Here is a 20,472-nt window from a genome sequence, read left to right on the forward strand (position 1 = left end):
CTCTTCAGTTTAATAATTCCTATTGGGTCAGACCAGATAATTTTCACTGTTCTATCTTCAAGTTAACTCACTCTTCTTTTCTCTCCACCCTGTTACTGAGTCCCTTTAAGGAATTTTTAATTTAGTTTTAGTTATAAATTTTACAATTTTATTTTTAATTTTTTTTTAACGTTTATTTATTTTTGAGACAGAGAGAGAGAGAGAGAGCATGAACAGGGGAGGATCAGAGAAAGAGGGAGACACAGAATCTGAAACAGGCTCCAGGCTCTGAGCTGTCAGCACAGAGCCCGACGCGGGGCTCAAACCCATGGACTGCGAGATCATGACCTGAGCTGAAGTCAGACGCTTAACCAACTGAGCCACCCAGGCGCCCCTATAATTTTAAATTTAAATGTCTAATTTCCCATTTGTTTCCAGGGTGTTCACCCCTACTTCTTGAAGTTTTAATTATATTTTAATTATGCTTTTTGCCTTAAATTCTTTGATAATTCCAACATCTATAACATGTCATAGTTACCATCTGTTGACTGTCCCTTCTCCTTAGGAGACAGTAAGATTTTCCCAACTCTTCATATACGGGACAATTTTGAATTTCTGGATATTATGCTATGTTACTCTGGATCTTGTTTAGGTGCAATGGAAAACAGTGGATTTTTGTTTGTTTGAACAGTAACTACATTGATTAGGTCCAACCCACAAGTTCCTATCCATCTTTTGTGGGCTGTGTTGTGATGTCAGTTTAGTTTTCCCAGCCCCTGTGATACTACTGTGATCTGTCCCAGGTATACCATGCAGTGGCCAGCACACTTCACCGCTGAATCCTCAAAGCTCTTGGTATGCTGTTCAGGGGTCAGATGCATGCATGCTATTTCAAAGGAGAGCCCAGGAGTTCATACACAATACTGTGGGTTCACTTTGTTGAGTTCCTTCCTCTCTGCAATCTTCCTAACACTTTTCAGCTCTCAGGGGCCCCTTTCCTGGTCTTCTGGCTAAAAAGGAAAGGCTTTAGCTTCTCTGCTGAGTACCTCCCACTACTGTGATTGTCCCTAGGGTAAAGTGGTGAGAGGATAGAGAAAACAAAACCAGTGAATGTCACCATGCTCTTGGGACCATAATCCCTAAAAATAAAAGGACTCCTTTCCCATCTGGCTGTCAATGTCACTGCTGCCTCCACTGCTATAGACTTTCATGGGGGCCAGGGCAGGAGAAAATGGGGGAGGGAAGCATGTGAACAACAACAACAAAAAGATCTTCATCCATCTCTACTCTCTGACCCATAGGAATCCCCTTTCCTGCTCTTGAGACTAGAAAGAGAGGGATTCTCTTGGACCTTATTCTGTATGCACCCAGTTCCAGATTTTCCTCTACCTTTGAGTCCAGGCTGGAAGGTATGCTAAGTGTTTATTTATTTTTTGACAGAGGGAGAGAGCGTGCACACGGGAGAGAGGCATAGAAAGAGGAGGACAGAGGATCCCAAGCAGGCTCTGCACTGACAGCAGAGAGCCGGATGCGGGGCTCAAACCCATAAATGGTGAGATCACAACCTGAACCTGAGCTTAAGTCAGATGCTTAACCAACTGAGCCACTCAAGTGCCCCAAGACTGAAAGGTATTCTTTAGAAACAAAAAACAAAAAGTTTCCTTCCCCAAACCACCTGCTACCATTATCTTCCAGGATACTCAACTGATGCATGCAATCTGTCCAGAGATTTTAATTGTATTCAATCAGAGAGAAAGGATAGAATGTGCTTACTACATCTTGACCAGAATCAGAAACCTTTTTTTTTTTTTTTAAGTAGGCTCTACACCCAGCGTAGAGCCCAACATGGGGCTTGAACGCACTACCCTAAGATCAAGACCTGAGCTGAGATCAAGAGTCAGACCCTTAACTGACTGAGCTACCCAGGCACCCCTGAACCCTTTCATTTTTTAATGTAAATATCTTCATAAATTCCTATATTCTTTGCCATTAAAGAAACTTAATGGTTACACTATACTTGTTGGCATCTTTCTGTCAATCATATTCCATTGTGAGAAGTATGTAGTGTCTTACTGTGTTTAACAAGTTTTCTATACAGGGCATGTATTCTTTTTACATGAATCTTTTTACAATCTCACAGAATCTTTTTACAATCTGAAATAATGAAATAAAGGTTATAGGCAAAAAATACACATCAGAAGAATGGAAGAAAATGTTAGTACTGGTTGCTGGTCTTCATGTGACATGAGTATGTGGAGAGACATTTTAAGTCAACTTTCTGTACTTTTACATTTTTTATGATGAGTACTGCCTTTTTATCTTAAACTTTTTAAATTTAGCATAAATATTACAGAAAAGTATACAAATTATAAGCATACAGCTCCATGAAAGTAAACATAGTCATTTAACCTAAATGCCACTCACATCAAGGAGTATTACCCAAAAGTTCCCCATTACCAGCCACAATTGTGACTGCTTTTCTTTTTTTTTTATTTTCTTTTTGTAACGTTTATTGATTTTTGAGAGAGAGAGAGCGAGCGAGCGAGAGAGAGAGAGAGAGAGCACACACGAACAGGGGAGGGGCAGAGAGAGAATGAGACACAGAATCTGAAGCAGGCTCCAGGCTCTGAGATGTCAGCACAGAGCTCGATGCGGGGTTTGAATTCACAAACTGTGAGATCATGACCTGAGCCAAAGTTGGACACCTAACCGACTGAGCCACCCAGGCGCCCCAATAGTGATTGCTTTTCAGTTACAAAAGTAGTACATATACATTTATACAAATAGTACTGGAACACACATATATTTTTAATGTTTATTTATTTTTGAGAGAAACAGAGTACAAGCGGGGAGGTGGGGGTGGGGTGGGGCAGGGAGACAGAATCCAAAGTAGGCTCCAGGTTCTGAGTTGTCAGCACAGAGCTTGACACGGGGCTCAAACCCATGAACCATGAGATCATGACCTGAGCCAAAGTCGGAGGACACTTAACTGACTGAGCCACCCAGGTGCCCTTACTGGAACATATTTCTGATTTTAGCTATTGTGATGCTTATCTCTTCATATGTTGTAAATGTTTATATTTACTTCTTAAACTGTTACAAAAATTTCTAGTACATTTTGTATAGGTTGATTCTAGAACTTGACAACCATTTACAAAGCATTTGGAATATCATGCACTGGGAAAGCCTCAGAATCCCCAGCAGACTGACAGAAGAAAGTATTTCTCTCCCAAGGCCAGTCAGTAAAGACTGGAGAAGGTGACTGCTTCTTCAAATGCGAAGACAGCAACACAAGACACCCAAGAACAGTTTCCCAGTAACTGCCCCAAAGAAATAGAGATTTGCAATCTGCCTAATAAAGAATTCAGCTTAGTAAGCTACAGGGAAACACAGAAAGACAATTCAGTGAAATCAGGAAACAATGCGCAGACAAAACCAGAAGCTTAAGAGAGACAGAAATTATAAAAAAGATCCAAACAGAAATCCTGGAAGTGAAGAATGCAACGAATGAAATGAAACATGCAGTAAAGAATACCATCAGCAGATGCGATCAAAGCAGAAGAAAAGAATCTGTGAATTTATAGGTCACTTGAAATTATCCAGTCAGAGTAGAGCAAAAAGAGAGAGAGAGAGAGAGAGAAAAGAAAGCCCATGTGAATTATAAAACACCATCAAGAGAAACTATCTGAGCCCTGTTGGTATCCTAGAAGGAAAACAGAAGGAGAAAGGGATAAAAAGCTTATTTAAAAAAATAATGGCGGGGGGGCACCTGGGTGGCTCAGTTGGTTAAGCATCTAACTTCAGCTCAGGTCATGATATTGCAGTTTATGGGTTTGAGCCCTACATTAGGCTCTGTACTGACAGCTCAGAGCCTGGAGCCTGCTTCAGATTCTGTCTCTGCCTCTCTTCTCTGCCCCTTCCCCACTTGCATTCTCTCTCTTCTTCTCTCAAAAATAAACAAAAACATCTTTTAAAAATATTTTTTTTAAAAACACCTACAGTAAAAAAAAAAACAAAAAAAAAACCCAAAAAACAACCCTACAGTAATCTACAGTAATAATCATAAAGATACTCACTGGACTTGAAAAAAATGGAGGACATCAGTGAAACCATTAACATAGAGATAAGGAATAACACAGCAAAGATTAAAAGGCTCAATAAACAAAATGAGAAACACACCTGATAGAATGAACAGCAGGCTGGAAGAAGCAGAGAAACGAATTCATGACCTAGAAGACAGAGCAATGGAAAGTAATCAAGCTAAACAAAAGAGAAAAGAATTATGCAAAATGAGAATAGACTTAGGGAACTCTGTGACTCCCTCAAACATAACAGTATTATAGAAGTACCACAAGAAGAAGAAAGAGAAAGGGGGTAAAGAATCTATATGAAGAAATAATAGCTGAAAACTTCTCTAAACTGGGCAAGGAAACAAACATCCAGATCCAGGAAGCACAGAACCCCCAACAAAATCAGAAAAGCAGATCCACCCCAAGACATTTAATTTGTATTTAAATTTATTAAAATTTAATTGTAATTAAAATGGCAAAATATAGTGGTAAATAAAAAAGTATTAAAAGCTGGGGTGCCTGGGTGGCTCAGTCGGTTAAGCATCTGACTCCGGCTCAGGTCATGATCTTGTGGTCCATGAGTTTGAGCCCTGCGTTGGGCTCTGTGCTGACAGCTCAGAGCCTGGAGCCTGTTTCAGATTCTGTGTCTCCCTCTCTCTCTGACCCTCCCCCGTTCATGCTCTGTCTCTCCCTGTCTCAAAAATAAATAAACGTTAAAAAAAAAAAAATTAAAAAAAAAAAGTATTAAAAGCAACAATACAAAAGAAGACAGTTACATACAAAGGAAATACCATAAGACTATCAGTGAATTTTTCAGCAGAAACTTTCTAAGCCAGAAAGGAGTGGCATGAATCAATATTCAAAGTGCCAATTGGTAAAAACCTTCAGCCAAGAATACTCTGTCCAGCAAGGCTATCATTCAGAATATGAGAGAGAAAGAATTTCCCAGACAAACAAAAACTAAAGGAGTTCATGACCATTAACCAGCCCTGCAAGAAATACTAAGGGGGACTTTTGGAGGAGGCACCTGGATGGCTCAGTTGGTTGAGTTCTGACTCTTGATCCTAGCTCAGGTCTTGATCTCAGGGTTGTGAGTTCAAGTTCCATGTTGGGCTCCATGCCCAGAGTGGAACCTACTTAAAGGGGACTTTTCTGAGTGAAAGGAAAGATGAAAAATGACAGTATGAAGATAGGAAACACAAAAGCATTAAAAATAAGTATTTCCAGGGGCGCCTGGGTGGCGCAGTCGGTTAAGCGTCCGACTTCAGCCAGGTCACGATCTCGCGGTCCGTGAGTTCGAGCCCCGCGTCGGGCTCTGGGCTGATGGCTCAGAGCCTGGAGCCTGTTTCTGATTCTGTGTCTCCCTCTCTCTCTGCCCCTCCCCCGTTCATGCTCTGTCTCTCTCTGTCCCAAAAATAAATAAACGTTGAAAAAAAAAATTAAAAAAAAAGTATTTCCAGGGGTGCCTGGGTGGCTCAGTTGGTTAAGCGTCTGACCTCAGCTCAGGTCATGATCTCACAGTCTGTGAGTTTGAGCCCTGCGTCAGGGTCTGTGCTGACAGCTCAGAGCCTGGAGCCTGCTTCGGATTCTGTGTCGCCCTCTCTCTCTGCCCCTCCCCTGCTCATGCTCTGTCTCTCTCTGTCTCAAAAATAAATAAAAACATTAAAAAAAATTTTTTTAATAAATAAATAAATAAATATTTCCAGGGGCACCTGGGTGGCTCCGTCAGTTGGGCTTCTGACTTTGGCTCAAGTCATGACCTTGCAGTTCATGGGTTCAAGCCCCACATTGGGCTCTGCGCTGACAGCTCAGAACTGGAGCCTGCTTCAGATTCTGTGTCTCCTTCTCTCTCTGCTCCTCCCCCACTCACTCTCACTCTCTCACTCTCAAAAATAAACATGAAAAAAATTTTAAATAAATATTGCTGAGCATGTCTGGGTAGCTCAGTCAGTTAAGCATTCAACTCTTGGTTTCAGCTCTTGATCTTGCAGTTTGTGAGTTCAAGGCCTGCGTCAGGCTTCATGTTGACAGTGCAGAGCCTGCTTGGGCTTCTCTCTCCCTCTCTGCCCCTCCCGTTTGTGTGCATGTTCTCTCTCTTAAAATAAATAAACTTTAAAAAATAAATAGTATTTCTGTAAAAAACCAGTCAAGGAACACAAAATGATGTAAAATATGACATCTTACACCTAAGACATGGGGAAAAGTAAAGAATGGACTCAAATTTAAACAACCATCAACTTAATATAAGCTGCTACATGCAGAATATATTAATAGAAACTTAATGGTAACCACAAATCAAAAACCACTAATAAATATGTAAAGAATATAAAGAAAGAAATCCAAATATAGCACTAAAGAAAACCAGCATAAAGAAGATGCACATGAAAGACAGAAAGGATCGGGGAAAATCTTCACAAACAACCACAAAACAAGTAATAAAATGGCAAAAATGACCGCTCTTCCTCTTCCCGTAAGCGGCCTGAGGTGATCTCTGAAAATGGTTCGCTATTCACTTGACCCGGAAAACCCGACAAAATCATGCAAATCAAGAGGTTCAAATCTTCGTGTTCACTTTAAGAACACACGGGAAACTGCCCAGGCCATCAAGGGTATGCATATCCGAAAAGCCACCAAGTATCTGAAAGATGTCACTTTGCAGAAGCAATGCGTGCCATTCCGACGCTACAATGGTGGAGTTGGTAGGTGTGCCCAGGCCAAACAGTGGGGCTGGACACAGGGTCGGTGGCCCAAAAAGAGTGCCGAATTTTTACTGCACATGCTTAAAAATGCAGAGAGTAATGCTGAACTTAAGGGTTTAGATGTAGATTCTCTGGTCATTGAGCACATCCAGGTGAACAAAGCCCCCAAAATGCGGCGTAGAACTTACAGGGCTCATGGTCGGATTAACCCATACATGAGCTCTCCCTGCCACATTGAGATGATCCTTACTGAAAAAGAGCAGATTGTTCCTAAACCAGAAGAGGAGGTTGCACAGAAGAAAAAGATATCCCAGAAGAAACTGAAGAAACAAAAACTTATGGCCCGGGAGTAAATTCTGCATGAAATACATGCAAATAAAAGTAAAAACAAAACAAAAAAAAAATAAATAAAATGGCAAAAATATGTGTCTATCAATAATTACTTTAAATGCAAATGGACTAAACACTCTACTAAAAAGACATGGTGACAGAACAGATTAAAAAAAAAAAAGACCCATCTATATGCTGCCTAAAAGAGACTCATTTTAGACCTAAAGACACCTGCAGACCGGAAAGTGAGGAGATGGAGAAACATTTGTCACGCAACAGCTGTCAAAAGAAAGCCGGAGTAGCAATACTTACATCAGACAAAATAGACATAAAAACAAAGACTGTAATAAGAGACAAGAGAACTACATAACGATAAAGAGGAAAATCCAACAAGAAAATATAACAATTATAAATACTTATGCACCCAACATGGCAACATCCAAATACGTGAAACAGTTAACAAACATAAAAGAACAAACCAATAATAATATAGTAATAGTAGGAGACTTTAGCACCCCTCTTACATAATGGACAGATCATCTAAACAGAAAATCAACAAGCAAACAATGGCTTTGAATGACACACTGGGCCAGGTAGATCTAACATATCTATTCAGAACATTCCATCCTAAAGCAGCAGACTACACATTCTTTTCAAGTGCATATGGAACATTCTCCAGAGAAGATCACGTATTAGGCCACAAAACAAGCCTCAACAGATTCAAAAATACGGAAGTTATACCATGCATCTTTTCTGATCACAACACTATGAAACGAGAAGTCAACCACAAGAAAAAATCTGGAAAGACCACAAATATATAGAGTTTAAATAACATGCAACTAGGGGTGCCTGGGTGGCTCAGTCAGTTAAGCAACCGACACTTGATCTCAGTTCAGGTCTTAAATTCGGGATCATGAGTTCATGCCCCACACTGGACTCCATGCTGGGCATGAAGTCTACTTAAAAAAAAAAAAATGCAACTAAACAATGAATGAGGGGTGCCTGGCTGGCTCAGCCAATGGAGCATGTGACTCTTGATCTCTGGGTTGTAAGTTTGAGCCCCATGTTCAATATAGAGATTATCTAAAAATTAAAAAATCTTTAAAAAAAATCAATGAGTCAACCAGAAAACAAAAGAAGAAATTATAAAGTACATGGAGAGGCACCTGGGTGGCTCGGCTGAGGGTCCAACTTTGGCTCAGGTCATATCTCACAGTTGGTGAGTTTGAGTCCCATGTCAGGCTCACTGTTGTCAGTACAGAGCCTACTTTAAGATCCTCTGTCCCCCTCTCTCTGCCGCTCCCCTGCCCATGCTCTCACTCTCAAAAAATAAAAAAGTAAAGATTAAAAGTACATGGAAACAAATGAAAATGAAAACACAATGGTTCAAAACCTTTGGGATGTATCAAGAGCTGTTGTAAGAGGGAAGTTTACAGTAATACAGGTCTACCTCAGGAAGCAAGAAAAATCTCAAATAAATAACCTAACTTTACAGCTAATGGAGCTAGAAAAAGAACAACAAAACCTAAAACCAGCAGAAGAAAGGAAATGATAAAGATTAGAGCAGAAATAAATCATACAGGGGTGCCTGAATGGCTTAGTTGGTTAAGTGGCCAACTTTAGCTCAGGTCATGATCTTGCAGTTCATGAGTTTGAGCCCTGCATTGGGCTCTGTGTTACAGCTCAGAACTTATAGCCTGCTTCGGATTCTGTGTCACCCTCTCTTTCTGCCCCTTCCCCGCTCACACTCTGTTTCTCTCTCAAAAATAAACAAACATTAAAAAAAACTTTTTTAATAAAAAAAAAGAGGAATAAAGGATACAGAAATTTAAAAAACAATAGATCAATGAAACCAGGAACTGGTTCTCGGGGGGGGGGGGGGGGGGGGAATCAATAAAACTGATAAACTTCTAGCCAGACTTATCAAGGGAAAAAAAAGGACCCAAATACATAAAATCACAAATGAGACAGGAGAATAACAAATACCACAGAAAAGAGAATATTATGAAAAATTACATAACAACAAATCAGACAAGCTAGAAAAAATGGGTAAATTATTAGAAACATAGAACCTACCAAAACTGAAACGGGAAGAAAAAGAATATTTGAACTAATTACCAGCAAAGAAATTGAATAGTAATCCAAAAACTCATAAAAAAAAAATCTAGGCCCAGATTGCCTCACAGGTGAATTCTACCAAACACTGAAAGAAGAGTTAATACCTATTCTTCTCAAACTATTCCAAAAAACAGAAGAGGGAAGAAAAACTTGCAAACTTATTCCACGAGGCCAGCATTACCCTGATATCAAAACCAGATAAAGACACCACAAAAAAAAAGTAGAACTACAGGCCAATATCCCTGACGAACACTGATGCAAAAATCCTCAACAAAATAATAGCAAACCAAATCCAAAAATACATTTAAAAAATCACTCAAGGGCATCTGGGTGGCTCAGTTGGTTAAGTGTCCAACTCTTGGTTTCGGCTCAGGTCACGATCTTGTGGTTTCATGAGTCCAAACCCCACACCAGGCTCTGCACTGGCAGCATGGAGTCTACTTGGGATTCTCTCTCCCTACCTCTCTCTGCTCCTTCCCAACTCGCACTCTCTCTCAAAATAAATAAACAAACTTAAAAGAAAAAAAATCATTCATCACGATCAAGTGGAATTTATTCCTGAGTTGCAAGGGTGGTCCAATATTCCCAAATCAATCAATGTAATATATCACATCAATAACAGAAAGAAATAAGAACCATAAGATCACTTCAATCGATGCAGGAAAAGCATCTGACAAGGTACAACATCCATTCAAGATAAAATCCCTCAACAAAGTAGGTTTAGAGGGAACATACCTCAACATAAAAACATGTTGTTTTTATGAGGCCATGTGTGAAAAACTCACAGCTAATATCATTCTCAACGGGGAAAAACTGACAGCCTTTCCCCTAAGGTCAGGAACAACACAAGGATGTCCACTCTCACTATTTTTATTAAACATAGTACTGAAATTCCTAGTCACAGCAATCAGACAGCAAAAAGAAATAAAAAGCATCCAAATCAGCAAGGAAGAAGTCAAACTTTTACTAGTTGCAGATAACATGATACTATATGTAGAAAACCCAAAAGACTCCACCCCAGAACTGCTAGAACTCATAAATGAATTCAGTAGAGCTGCAGAATACAAATTCAATATACAGAAATCTGTTGCATTTCTATACATCAGTAATGAAGTAGCAGAAAAAGAAATTAAGAAAATCCCATTTATCAGACTTCAAACTGTATTACAAAGCTATAATCATCAAGACAGTATGGCACTGGCACACAACCAGACACTCAGATCAATGGAACAGACTAGAGAACCCAGAGATGGACCCACAAATATATGGCCAACTAATCTTTGACAAAGCAGGAAAGCATATCCAATGGAATAAAGACAGTCTCTTCAGCAAATGGTGCTGGGAAAAGTCGACAGTGACATGCAGAAAAATGAACTTGGACCACTTTCTTACACCATGAGAAAAATAAACTCAAAATGGATGAAAGACCTAAATGTAAGACAGGAAGCCATCAAAATCCTCGAGGAGAAAGCAGGCAAAAACCTCTTTGACCTTGGCCACAGCAACTTCTTATTCAACACGTCTCCAGAGGCAAGGGAAACAAAAGCAAAAATGAACTATTGGGACCTCATCAAAATAAAAAGCTTCTGCACAGCTTAGGAAACAATCAGCAAAACTAAAAGGCAACCGACAGAATGGGAGAAGATATTTGCAAAGGACATATCAGATAAAGGGTTAGTATCCAAAATCTATAAAGAACTTACCAACTCTACACCCAAAAAACAGAATGAAGAAATGGGCAAAAGACATGAATAGACACTTCTCCAAAGAAGACATCCAGATGGCCAACTGACACATGAAAAAATGCTCCACATCACTCATCATCAGGGAAATACAAATCAAAAGCACAATGAGATACCGCCTCACACCTGTCAGAATGGCTAACATTAACAACTCAGGCAACAACAGATGTTGGCAAGGATGTGGAGAGAAAGGATCTCTTTTGCACTGCTGGTGGGAATGCAAACTGGTGCAGCCACCCTAGAAAACAGTATGGAGGCTCCTCAAAAAACTAAAAATAGAACTACCCTATGACCCAGCAATTGCACTACTAGGCATTTATCCAAGGGATAAAAGTGTGCTATTTCAAAGGGGCACATGCACCCCATGTTTATAGCAGCACTATCGACAATAGCCAAAGTATGGAAAGAGCCCAAATGCCCACTGATGGATAAGTGCATAAAGAAGATGTGGCATATATATACAATGGAGTATTGCTTAGCAATCAAAAAGAATGAAATCTTGCCATTTACAACTATGTGGATGGAACTAGAGGGTATTATGCTAAGCGAATCAGAGAAAGACAAATATCATACGACCTCACTCATGAGGACTTTAAGATACAAAACAGATAAACATAAGGGAAGGGAAGCAAAAAATAATATAATAACAGGGAGGGGGACAAAAACATAAATATGGAGAACAAACAGAGGGTTACTGGAGGGGTTGTGGGAGGAGGGATGGGCTAAATGGGTAAGGGGCATTAAGAAATCTACTCCTGAAATCATTGTTCCACTATATGCTAACTAATTTGGATGTAGTTTAAAAAATAAATTAAATTTAAAAAATAATCCCATTTACAACTGCACCCCAAATAAGAAGATACCTAGGAATAAACCTAATCAAAGAGGTGAAAAACCTATCACTCTGAAAACTGTAACCACCAATGAAGGAAATCCAAAATGACACAAAGAAATGAAAAAAAATTCCATGCTCATAGACTGGAAAAACAAATATTGTTAAAATGTCTATACTACCCAAAGCAATCTACACATTTAATGTACTCTCTATCAAAATACCAACAGAAATTTTCACAAAACTGGAACAAGCAATCCTAAAATTTGTATGGAACCACAAAAGACCCTGAATAGCCAAAGCAATCTTGAAAAAGAAAAGCAAAGCTGGAGGCATCATAATTCCAGACTTAAAGTTACATTACAAAGCTGTAGTAATCACAAAGTACTGGCACAAAAATAGGCACATAGATCAATGGAACAAAATAAAAAATCTAGAAATAAACCCGTAAGTATATTGTCAATTAATCTTTGATCAAGCAGGAAAGAATATGCAATGGGAAAAAAGTCTCTTCAACAAATGGTGTTGGGAAAACTGGATAGCAACATGTGGAAGAATGAAACTGGACCATTTTCTTCCACCACACACAAAAATAAATTCAAAATGGATGAAAAACCTACATGTGAGGTCTGAAACCATAAAAATCATACAAAAGAGGGGTGCCTGGGTGGCTCAGTTGGTTAAGCATCTGACTTTGGCTCAGGTCATGATCTTGCAGTCTGTGAGTTCGAGTCCCACATTAGGCTCTGGGCTGACAGCTCAGAGCCTGGAGCCTGCTTCAGATTCTGTGCCTCCCTCTCTTTCTGCCCCTCCCCCACTCATGCTGTCTCAAAAATAAATGAACATTAATTTTTTTTTAATCCTACAAAAGACCACAGGCAGTAATTAATCTGATATCAGCTTTAGCAGCTTTTTTTTTTTTTTTTTTTAAGATATGTCCCCTAGGGCAAGGGAAGCAAAAGCAAAACTAAACTATTGGGACAACATCAAAATAAAAAGCTTCTGCATAGCAAAGGAAACAATCAACAAAACTAAATGGCAACCTACAGGAAGAGAGAAGACATTTGCAAATGACCTATCTGCTAAAGGGTTAGTATCTGAAATATATTAAGAACTTATAAAAACCCAACACCCAAAAAACTAACCCAATTTAAAAATGGGCAGAAGACATGAAGCGACACTTCTCCAAAGACGACATTCAGATGGCCAACAGACCAACAGGCCAACATAAAAAAAATGCTCATTGTCACTTATCAGGGAAATGCAAATCAAAACTACAATGAGATATCATCTCACACCTGTCAGAATGGCTAAAATCAAAAACACAAGAAACAACAGATTTTGGCAAGGATGTGGAGAAAACCCTCTTGCAGTGTTGATGGGAATGCAAGCTGGTGCAGCCACTGTGGAAAAGAGTATGGAGGTTCCTCAAAAAATTAAAAATAGAACTACCCTACAATCCAGCAATTGCACTACTGTGTATTTACTCAACAAATACAAAAACACGAATTCAAAGAGATATATGCACCCCAGCAGCATTATTTAGAATAGCCAAGATATGGAAGTAGCTAAGTGCCCATCGACAGATGAACACATAAAGATGTGGTATATATACACAATGGAATGTTCAGCCATAAAAAAAAAAAAAAATGAAATCTTACCATTTGCAATAACATGGACAGAGCCAGAGAGTATAATGCTAAGTGAAATAAGTCAGAGAACCATATGATTTCACTCATATGTGGAATTTAAGAAACAAAACAAACTAGCAAAAGGGAAAAAGAGACAAACCAAGAAACAGACTCTTTAACTATAGAGAGGAGGGATGAGGAGAAGAGTGAAATAAGTAATGGGGATTAAGAAGTGCACTTGTGATGAGTACTGGGTGATTCAGATAAAGATTTAGGACAAACAAACAAAAAACCACAAAGTATCGTAAGGAAAAACTGCCAACCAAGAATATCCAACAAAGGTGTCTTTCAGAAATGAAGGAAAGGGGTACCTGGGTGGCTCAGTTGGTTAAGCGTCTGACTTCAGCTCACGTCACGGATCTCACTGTCCGTGAATTCGAGTCCTACATCCAGTTCTGTGCTGACAGCTCAGAGGCTGGAGCCTGCTTCAGATTCTGTGCCTCCCTCTCTCTCTGCCCCTCCCCAACTCTCACTCTGTCTCTATCACAAAAGTAAATAAAAATTTAAAAATTAAAAAAAAAAAAAAAAAAAGCGGGTGCCTAGCTGGCGCAGTAGGTTAAGCGTCCGACTTCAGCCAGGTCACGATCTCGCGGTCCGGGAGTTCGAGCCCCGCGTCAGGCTCTGGGCTGATGGCTCGGAGCCTGGAGCCTGTTTCCGATTCTGTGTCTCCCTCGCTCCCTGCCCCTCCCCCGTTCATGCTCTGTCTCTCTCTGTCCCAAAAATAAATAAACGTTGAAAAAAAAAATTAAAAAAAAAAAAGCAACGAAGGAGAGATAAAGATTTTCATGGATAAACAAAAGTTCAGAGAATTCATCACCATTAGACCTCACTTACAAGCAATGCTCAAAGCAGTTCTTCAGCCAATATGAAAGGATACTAACCAGGAAAAGGAAAACATACCCTGGGTAAAGGCAAGTATACCATCAAATTCAGAATATGGTGGTTTGCTAATCACTTAACTCTAATATAAAAGTTAAGGGGCGCCTGGGTGGCTCAGTCGGTTAGTCTTCCAACTTCAGCTCAGGTCATGATCTCACAGCTCTTGAGTTCGAGCCTCGTGTCAGGCTCTGTGCTGACAACCTGCTTCAGATTCTGTCTCCCTCTCTTTCTGCCCCTCCCCCATCTGCACTCTGTCTCTCTCTCTCAAAAATAAACATTAAAAAAATTGTTTTAAGTTAAAAGACAAAACTATTAGTAACTGTAGCTCTAATAATTTGCTAACAGATTTAAAAAAAAAACATACAAATGGCCAACAGGTACATGGAAAGGTGCTCAACATCCCTAATCATCAAGGAAATGCAAATCAAAACCACAAGTTATAACCTCACACCTGTTAGGATGGCTTTTATTTAAAAAGACAATAGATAACATGTTGGGAAAGATGTGGAGAAAAGGGAATCCTTGTACACTGTTGGTGGAAATGTAAACTGGTATAGTCATTAAGCAAAACAGTATGAAAGTTCCACAAAAATTAAAAAACAACAACAACAACTATCTTATAATCTAGCAATCCTACTTCTGGGTATATCCAAAGGAAACAAAATCATTATCTTAAAGAGCTATCTGCATCTCCATGTTCAGTACAACAGTATTCACAAGAGTCAAGATACGGAAACAACCTAAATGTGAACAGAGAAGTGGATAAAGATGATGTGGTACATATATACAATGGAATGTTATCCAGCCATAAGAAAGAAATCCTGTCATTTACATTGTACACACACACACACACACACACACACTCACACACACACAAAGATACAAACTTCAGCTACATATTTATATCCTTTTCAACCCCAAAGCTAAAATCAAGTCCAATGAGAACACATTAGAATAATTTCCATCAAAGTCAAAGGCCAAACAAGCCTATCCCTTTTACTACGAGCTGTCACAATTAGGTGATTGAAAGAAAACACAGGAATGTAAATGTAAAAGAAAAAGTAAAATGACCATTATTTGCAGATGATATTATTATATACCTAGAGAATCAACTAAAAACCTTTATAGTTTTGTAATCAGGTAAGGTGGTGAAAATTAATATATAGAAAATAATGCCTTCACATACACCATCAACAAGAAGGTAGAAGATAAAATGCTTCAATACCACCAAAAACAAAGAAAAAGACCTGAGAATAAACTTAACAAGAAATGCCAAGAAATCTCTCAAACTCTGAGGGACACAGAAGAAGGCTTGAGCAAAGAGAAAGTCATACAATCTTCTCAGTGGGAAAGACTCATCACCTAAATGTCATTCTTCCTACATTAACCTAAAAATGTAACACAGTACCAATAAAAACAAAAAGGATTTTTTTGAAACAGGCAAATCTACCTTAAAGTTCATATAGTAAAACATAGCCAAGAAAATTCTGAAAATTAAAGGTAATGAATGAGAATTCACTTTGCCAAATATCAAAACATGCTCTAAAGCTAGAATAATTAAAACGTGTACTGAAACATAAATACACAAATTGACGTACAGAATTGAAAGTCCAGAAATACACCCAAATGTATATGACATGTGGCAAAGTATATCACATATAGTAAAGGATATTTGAACAAGTGCAAGAAAGATGACCTGTTTAATACAAGGCATTGCAACAAATGGGTGGCCATTTGGGAAAAAATTAAGTTGGACCCACACTTTTCACCAAAATAAATTCCAAATGGATAAGAGATTTAAAGGTAAATAATGAAATTCTAAAAGTACTTTAAGGAACCACAGGATAATTTTTCATACTCTTCTACTAGGGAAGATCTTTCTAGGTATGATAGAGAACCAAGAAGCCTTAAAAGTTCAATGAGTATGACCTAATTAAGAACTAGAGGGTATTCATGCCATGTGAAATAAGTCAGTCAGAGAAAGACAGATATCATATGATTTCAGTCATATGTGGAATTTGAGAAACTCGACAGATAACATAGGGGAAAGGAAGAAAAAAATAAGATCAAAATAGAGGAGGCGGCAAACCATAAAAGACTCTTCAATACAGAGAACAGAGTTGCTGGAGGAGAGGTGGGTCGTGGGATGGGTTAAATGGTGATGGGCATTAAGAAGGGCACTTTTCAGGATGAGCACTAGATGTCATATGTAAGAGACGAATTGCTGGGTTCTACTCCTGAAGCCAAGACTACACTGTATGTTAACTAACGTGAATTTAAATTAAAATTTTTTTCACGACAAAATCATTCTAAATAAAAAGATAAATAACAAGCTGGAAAAATATAACTGCAAATTATATCACTAGCAAGGTGCTACGTTCCTTCATATACAAAAAATTTTTACAAAATCAATTTTAAAAACACCAAAGCCCAAGGTGCCTGGGTGGCTCAGTCAGTTAAGTGTCTCAGTTTTGGTTCAGGTCACCATCTCACGGTTTGTGAGTTCAAGCCCCACATCAGGCTCCGCACTGACAGTATGAAGCCTGCTCGGGAATCTCTCTCCCTCTCTCTCTGCCCTTCCCCCACTCGTGTTCTCTCTCTCTCTCTCTAAATAAATTTTAAAAAATAATAAATACACCAAAGCCCAATAGAAATATGGGCAAACGATATGAACAACTTATTCACAGAAAAGAAAATGGAAAACAGTCCTTCAACCTTATAGCAACAGGAGAGATACAAATTAAAACTACACCTGATAGGAGTGTTCACTCTACTACTCTTAACTTTTCTATAGGTTGAACTAAGCTTGGAAGAAAAAATATACAGAGGAATAATTTTTTCACCTATCAAACTGGCAAAGATCAAACTGTGTGCTATCACAGTGCCGGTGAGGCCACCGCCACACACAGCTGAGGAGCATACTGGACACAGCCTCTATGGAGGTTTATCTGCAAAGAGCTATCAAAATTGCAAAAGCACATACTCATCAACCCAGCAATCCTGCTTCTGCTAAGTGACCAGACAGATGCACTTGGCCATGCATCAAATGATGCCTACAGAAGTGTTTCTGCACTAGCAAAATTGACAACACCTTATATGTCCATCGACAGAGCTCTGGCTAAATAAAGGTATATCCTGACAATGGAAAATTATCCAGTTGTGAAAGACAATGAGAAAGTTCTTATGTATCGATAATGAACTATCACGGAGAGAAAAAAGCAAGGGATATAGTGGGCTACTTTCATGTAAAAGCAAAGAGCTCTCTGTGTATCTGCCTGTATTATGCAAAGAACACCCCTGCACAGATACTGGAGAACTGGTAACACTGGCTGCCTCTAGGGAGAGGATGCGGTGGCCAGTGCAAGATGGAAGGGAAACTTCCCTGTGTATACTCTGTTGTTCCTTTTGAATTTTGTGCCATGTGAATGTATTACTGCACTGAAAAGCTAAAATTAAAAATAATGAACAATGCTTCCCTGTGGAAGCAGCAGTCTCCCCTGAATTTCTGTCACTGTGTATTTCCCCCATGCCTGTGTTCGTTCTGACTCTCTGAGCCTCCTCTGATTGATTATGGTCCCTTTGGGAAGAAGGTCACAGCTGAATCGCCTTTGTGTTCCCTAGAGTACCCAGCATCTCATTTGGTGCCGAGCGGAAAGTCACTGCAAGTCTGTTCACTGTGCTAAACTAGTCCACTGGTGCAAACAATTCATCCTTGGGGGAAAGAAGATTTTTCGGAAAGTTGTTTTGCAAGGCGGCCCAATGATAAGGACAGGAAATTCTGCTTCTGAAAGCATCAAAATTAGCCAAACAATCCAGAGAATTCTCAGCAGACCAAATTAAAAGTAAATGAACAGAGAGAGGAGTTTCACTTCATGAATGAAAGCTGATTTCAGAGAACTTGAAGCCTGAAAATACATATATATTCAAGAGGATGATTACTGCCACACTTAGAGTAACTGTTAGGATGGCACAGCAATACTCAGATTGAAGGGAAGACCAAATTATATTAACAGGATGTGATGGTCATCACAAGTAACCACGTACATGACGCCGACTCTCTTCACAACTGGACAACAACAAATATATTACAGATTTTCTTCCACAGTGCCAGCTACCACATTCTTATTCCCTTCTTACCTGGTCAGGAAGGACTAACAAAGGGACTGAACTGACCCCTGCTAAGAATGTGGGCAAAGAATTTGTTTTAAACCTAGAAGCAACCCAGGAACCCAATGGGACAGCCCAGTCATTTCATAAGACTTCTGGCTGAGGGGGAGGGTGCCCTCGGTCTCAGTCCCAGCAGGTGCTGGCAGGAGCATGGCGAGGACCAGCCGCCTGCTCCCAGCTAACCGTGGGCAAGCACAGCCATATCCACACAGGACAGAGGCCCCTCGCCTGGTTTCCTGACAGAAGTGTGGCCTGATGGAGGGCATCACGGTTCTTGATAGCTTACCCTAAAGTGAGAGTGTGAAGAGACTCTTTTTCATTACTGTCACAAAAGCTTTTAATATAAACGCTACACAGAAAATGGTTTCGTTCCCAACATAAATCTGCAAAAGCACTGTGAGAGAGAGCTTGAGATGAAGTTCACCTGGAGCTCTTCTCCTTGACACAGCCATTTTCAAAAAATGGTGCTGGGAAAACTGGACAGCCACTATGCAAAATAGTTAGATGGGACCATTACATCACATATAAAAATTCAAAATTCATCAAAGACCTAAACAAAGAGCTAAAACTATAAAACTCTTAAAAGAAAGTAGAGTAAAAGCTTCAGAATACTGGATTTGACAAGAATTTCTTGAATATGACACCAAAAGCACAGGCAGAAAAAAAAATTGGACCTCAAAAACTGAATTTTTGTCCATCAAAGGAAGCTATTGAGTGAAAAGACAACCCACAGAGTGGGAAAAAGTAATCATACCTGATAGGGACTTAATATCTAGAACACATAAAAAAAACTTTTATAACTTGGCAACAAAAAACCAAAAAAGCCTATTCAAAAATGGGAAAAGGACTTGAATAGACATTTCTCTAGAGAAGATATACTAATGGCCAAGAGGCACATGAAAAGATGCCCAACACCACTAATCATTAGGGAATGCAAACCGTAATGACATTAAAACCATAATGACAGTGGGGTGCCTGAGTGGCTCAGTCACTTAAGTGTCCGACTTCAGCTCAGGTCATGATCTCGCGGTTCGTGGGTTCAAGCCCCGCGTCAGGCTCTGTGTTGCTAGCTCGGAGCCTGGAGCCTGCTTCAGATTCTGTGTCTTCCTCTCTCTGCCCCTCCCTCACTCGCACTCTGTCTCTGTCTCCAAAAAATGAGAAAAAAAAAATTAAAAACAAAAACCATAATGAGATATCACTTCACATCCACAAGCATAGCTATTATTAAAAAATAAAAACAGGGGCACCTGGGTGGCTCAGTCAGTTAAATGTCCGACTCCTGATCTCGGCTCAGGTCATGATCTGGTGGTTCAGGGGTTCAAGTCCCATGTCAGGCTCTGTGCTGACAGTGCAGAGCTTGCTTGGGATTCTTTCTCCCCCTGTCTATCTGCCCCTGCTCTGCACGCATGCCCTCTCCCTGTCTCTCTCTCTCTCTCTCAAAAATAAGTCAACATTTAAACATCTTTAAAAATAATAAATAAAAACAAATAAAAATGGAAAGTAACGTTGCCAAGGATGTGGAGCAACTGGGAACCCTTGTAAGTTACTGGTACAAAGTAAAATGGGGCAGCCACTGTGGAAAACAATCTAGCAGTTCCTCAAAAAGTTAAATACAGAATTACCATATGTTCCAGCAATTCCTCCCCTGGGTGTATATCCAAAGAACTGAAAGCAGGGATTTGAACAGATATCTGTACAGTCATGTTTATAGTAGCATTATTCACAATAGGCAAAGGGAGAAACAGCCCAAATGTCTGCCGACAGATAAAGAGATAAATAAAATGTGGATATACATACAAGAGAATATTTGGAAAATATTACAAAAGGAATGAAAAGAAAATGAAATTCTGACACATGATACAACATGGATGAACAATGTTCACTATGTTAAATGAAATAAGCCACATATAAAAGGACAAACACAGTATGATTCCACTTATACGAGGAACTTAGAATAGGCAAATT

At 39.4% G+C, this 20,472-nt stretch overlaps 2 protein-coding genes across 2 annotated transcripts in view; one reads left to right on the forward strand and one right to left on the reverse strand.

Annotated features, from left to right (window-relative positions):
- The window catches only part of LOC122487206 (SREBF chaperone), a 73,595-nt gene that overhangs the window by 44,254 nt on the left and 8,869 nt on the right, over window positions 1-20,472 (reverse strand). The window lies entirely within an intron of this gene.
- LOC122487207 (60S ribosomal protein L17) lies at window positions 6,505-7,138 on the forward strand. Its single transcript, XM_043587281.1, has one exon. The coding sequence runs from the start codon at window positions 6,547-6,549 to the stop codon at window positions 7,099-7,101; it is 555 nt and encodes a 184-aa protein (XP_043443216.1). The 5' UTR covers window positions 6,505-6,546; the 3' UTR covers window positions 7,102-7,138.

This window comes from Prionailurus bengalensis, chromosome A2 (assembly GCF_016509475.1).
Source record: "Prionailurus bengalensis isolate Pbe53 chromosome A2, Fcat_Pben_1.1_paternal_pri, whole genome shotgun sequence".
Classification (NCBI taxonomy): domain Eukaryota; kingdom Metazoa; phylum Chordata; class Mammalia; order Carnivora; family Felidae; genus Prionailurus; species Prionailurus bengalensis.